Source organism: Sinocyclocheilus grahami, unplaced genomic scaffold (assembly GCF_001515645.1).
Source record: "Sinocyclocheilus grahami isolate Dianchi unplaced genomic scaffold, SAMN03320097.WGS_v1.1 scaffold6860.1, whole genome shotgun sequence".
Taxonomy (NCBI): Eukaryota; Metazoa; Chordata; class Actinopteri; order Cypriniformes; family Cyprinidae; genus Sinocyclocheilus; species Sinocyclocheilus grahami.
In genome coordinates, this window is record NW_015511113.1 from 1 (window position 1) to 3726 (window position 3726).

At 35.9% G+C, this 3726-nt stretch overlaps 2 protein-coding genes across 2 annotated transcripts in view; one reads left to right on the plus strand and one right to left on the minus strand.

Moving 5' to 3' along the window:
* Positions 1-499: 499 nt before the first annotated feature.
* Positions 500-1944, plus strand: LOC107577684 (transmembrane protein 65-like). The gene is made up of 3 exons (XM_016263733.1): positions 500-633; positions 700-805; positions 1655-1944. The coding sequence occupies exons 1-3, from the start codon at positions 512-514 to the stop codon at positions 1772-1774; spliced, it is 348 nt and encodes a 115-aa protein (XP_016119219.1). The 5' UTR covers positions 500-511; the 3' UTR covers positions 1775-1944.
* Positions 1929-3726, minus strand: part of LOC107577683 (zinc finger and BTB domain-containing protein 22-like) — a gene marked incomplete at its 5' end in the record, with an annotated part of 8393 nt that continues 6595 nt past the window's right edge. The window contains one exon of the mRNA XM_016263732.1: positions 1929-1933. Within this exon, the coding sequence (XP_016119218.1) occupies positions 1929-1933 (5 nt within the window). The remainder of the gene's footprint in view (positions 1934-3726) is intronic.

The following is a 3726-nucleotide window of genomic DNA, read 5'->3' on the forward strand; positions in this document are numbered from 1 at the left end:
TCAAATATTTGCTTGAAAGCTCCTGAGATTTTCATTTAACAACACGATTGCATGTTCATGATTCTCCGATGACAATTATTGGTCACATGACATGCAGCTAAACAAATAAATTATATAGTTTTTTGTTTAATTTTAATTTAAAATTATTTAAATGATTGTTTTCAGATACAATATCAGTTTTTTTTTATTTGAGCAATTTTATTTCATGTAACATATCTTTATTTAGCACGTATTTATTTAATTTCTATTTATTCCAAATGAAATGGTTCATATAATTTTTGTAATTATTTTGGATTGTTTTTAAAGTTATGCATTTTCATTTATTTCAAATGCAATATATAATCTTTTTAGTAAGTGTTTTATTTTAATTGCATTTTATTATAATTTAATTGAATTGAACTCATACCAGTTTGTGAGATCCTGATCTAATGCAAAGAAATAACAAATTCTAAAGCATTGATGCATTATCTGTTGTATTTAATTTATGCTTATTTAAATATAATTTCTTGCGATGAGATCTGGTTCTGGTGAGATTCGTCCTGTGGTTTGTCACACAGAAGCTTCATTGATGGTCTTTGACTGTGTTTCAGCCGCAGCTCTGGGGAACCTGGTGTCTGATCTGGCTGGACTCGGGTAAGCAGCTTCACTAACAGTGTGTGTGGATTAACTAGTTGTGTGTATTAGTAATGCTGTGTGTAGTTTAGCAGGTTACGTGGAGGCTCTGGCTGCTCGCTTAGGGATGCAGATTCCTGATCTCGCACCGAAACAAGTGGATATGTGGCAGACCAGAGTCACTTCACACATGGTGAGACACTCCTGTGTGTTTGTGTGCGTGTGAGTGTGCTTGTGAGTCAGCATTTGCTTGTGTGGATGTGAGTGTGAGTTTGCATGCATGTATGAGTGTGCGCATGAGTTTGCTTTTGTGAGTGTGTGCGTGCAAGTGTACAAGTTTGCGTCTGAGTGTATGCATGCGAGTGTGTGCTGAGGTTGTGTGAGTCAGTGAGTGTGTGTGTGTGTGTCAGCATTGAGTTTGCTTGTGTGATGAGCTTGCATGTGTGAGTCAGCATTTGCTTGTGAGTTTGCATGTACGCATATGCATGCAAGTGTGTGCACGAGTTTTCTTGTGAGTTTGTGTGTATGCGCGAGTGTGCATGCGAGTTTGCAGTGTGTGTGTGTGTGCAAGTATGTAAGTGTGAGTTTGCGTGTGTGCACCTGTATGTGCGAGGCAAGTGTGCATGAGTTTGCTTGTGTCTGTACGTGCAAGTGTGTGTGTGTTTCCAGGTTGGTCATAGTCTTCAGCAGCTTCTTAATCTCCTCTCTTTGTGTGTGAGAGAGTGTGTGTGAGAGAGTGTGCGTGTGAGAGTGTGCGTGCATGAGTGTGTGCGAGAGTGTGTGTGTGAGTGTGAGAGTGTGTGTGAGTGTGAGAGTGTGAATGTGCATGTGTGAGTGTTTCCGGTTTGTTCATAGAGTTTTCAGCAGCTTCTTAATCTCCACTCTTTGTGTGTATGCATGAGTGTGTGAGAGTGTGTGTGTATGAGTGTGTGTGTGTGTATGTGAGAGTGTGTGTGTGTGTGTGTGTGTGTGTTTCCGGTTTGTTCAGAGTCTTCCGCAGCTTCTTAATCTCCACTGTGTGTGTGTGTGTGTGTGTGTTCAGGGTAAAGCCATCGGCATCGCTATCGGATGCATTCTGGGAATGTTCCCGTTGCTCTTCTTAAGCGATGATGAAGAGGAGAAAGAGGAGAAGAAGAAGAAGAATCACCCGAACTCAGACTGACAGACTTTTCTATCAGCATGACAACATCATTTATATTGGCAAAGTGAAGAAAATCAAGCAAAAGATGTTCATACGGTAAACATCATCAGAGTAACAAAAAAAAAAATTTAAACGACAGTAGAGTAGCTATTACAATTAGTAGGTAGTTAAGACTTTAATCTAGAGATGAAGACTAGATGTTATAACGAGCATGAGTTGAGTTTCTCTCTCTTTATCACTAACTCTATTTTAAAGGCCTGTTCACAGCAGGAACGATAACTCTAACGATAATTCATTTTAATAATCGCACTACAATCATAACGATATCGACACGGCAGAGCGATAGGAATCTCAATGTGTCAAGTCACATTTAACACTGTATACAGTACAGACTGATTCAAAGTAGAAATACAAACTGGAAAATAACCGTTAATGATGCAAAATTCATCAGTTATGAAACTAATCCGAATGCAGCTCTAGAGAATACAATATTCAGATCAATTCCATTCTCCTGATATTGTCAGTGCTGTTTAATCTATAATATTACTGAAGATTAAGTTAAGCCTGAATATTGTTGTAGTTATGATTCTCGTTGTGAACGAGCCTCTTTTGACCTTTCTATTGTTTGTTTTCTGGTTTTCAAGGTTCCTGTAGATTTTAGCAGCATGCTTTTCTGTGGAAACGTTTAGTGAAGAATGAAGTTTTAGTTTAGATTGAAGTGACCGATTAACTCGCATCTTCCAAACGCGGCTGAAACAAGATCAAAGATTTCAGAACACTCGCAGGAGATGAATATTCTTAAACCGTGTTCTGTGCTATATCTTTGCAACATCATAAAGCAAAAGCCCGTTTTACTCCGCCGGTGTGTTAACGTTAATCTTGGACGCCGTTATAGTGACACATCAATATGATTTCAACTGGAACTAGTTTTATTCTGGACAGCACAAGCCTTGTTACACTCGCACATGAGTATGTGACGTTCTGCGCTCCCATCATGCATCTGTGACGTGAACTAAACCTCGCTGACGTCAGATGAACCCGGAGCCCTCGTGCATCATGGGTTTCCTCAGAAATGTGTCAGAAATCAATGAAAGAATCAGTTCTGCGTCGGGTTTCTGTGGCTCTTATTTACTGTTACTATTAATTAAGGCCTAAAAAGCTTGTAAATCAGAGCAGAAAGTCTTAAATTCATGGGTATAAATGTTGCATGCATTGCAAAAAAAAAAAAATATATATATTTTTCAGTGTTTCTGTGTTGTTTTCCAGTACAGATATCTAAACATCCTTAAATCAAGATACATTTACTGGGGATGCAAAAGTCCTGTTTTCCTTGAAATTGAACAAAATGAAGATTTCCCCGTTATTTAGTTACACTTAAAAAAAAAAAAAAAAAAAATGGAGATCTGTTGAAAGTTGTATTTTCAAACTTTGAAGTGTTGTTATTAATTTACATTTAGAGACCATATTGACATTTTATGTTACATTAAATTTTTTCTTCTTTACCTTCATAAAATCTAATAGATCTAGCTAATATGCATCACTCAAATATGATTAAATACATATTTATTTTTCTTACAATTGTGTTTCAAAAGTTATAATCACTCTGATCCGAGTCATTGAGTGTGAATTAATGACTGACCGGGCCATGTATGAATGTGCCAGAATGGAGTTTGTCTTCACATAAAAAATTAAAATAAAATACATTTTAAAAATACAAAAAATAAAATAAAGCATAAATTCATTACTTGAAATAAAAAACATTAACTTAAACGAAAACTATATAGATATATTTAAACAAATTATAAAATGACTAAAACGCACAACAAATTAACTAAAAATGTAACAAAATTATTTAAGCTATTTCAACATTTCTAATTTCGTTTAGTTTAAGTGCTATTGTAACAACTAAAGCTTAACGAAAACTATAGATATATTTAAAAAAATTATAAAATGACTAAAACGCACAACAAATT

Coding starts and splice junctions, on each gene's coding strand:
- LOC107577684 (XM_016263733.1), top strand. CDS start 512: ATGAGATCTGGTTCTGGTGAGATTCGTCCTGTGGTTTGTCACACAGAA. Junction 634..699: donor TCTGATCTGGCTGGACTCGG/GTAAGCAGCTTC, acceptor TGCTGTGTGTAG/TTTAGCAGGTTACGTGGAGG. Junction 806..1,654: donor CCAGAGTCACTTCACACATG/GTGAGACACTCC, acceptor GTGTGTGTTCAG/GGTAAAGCCATCGGCATCGC.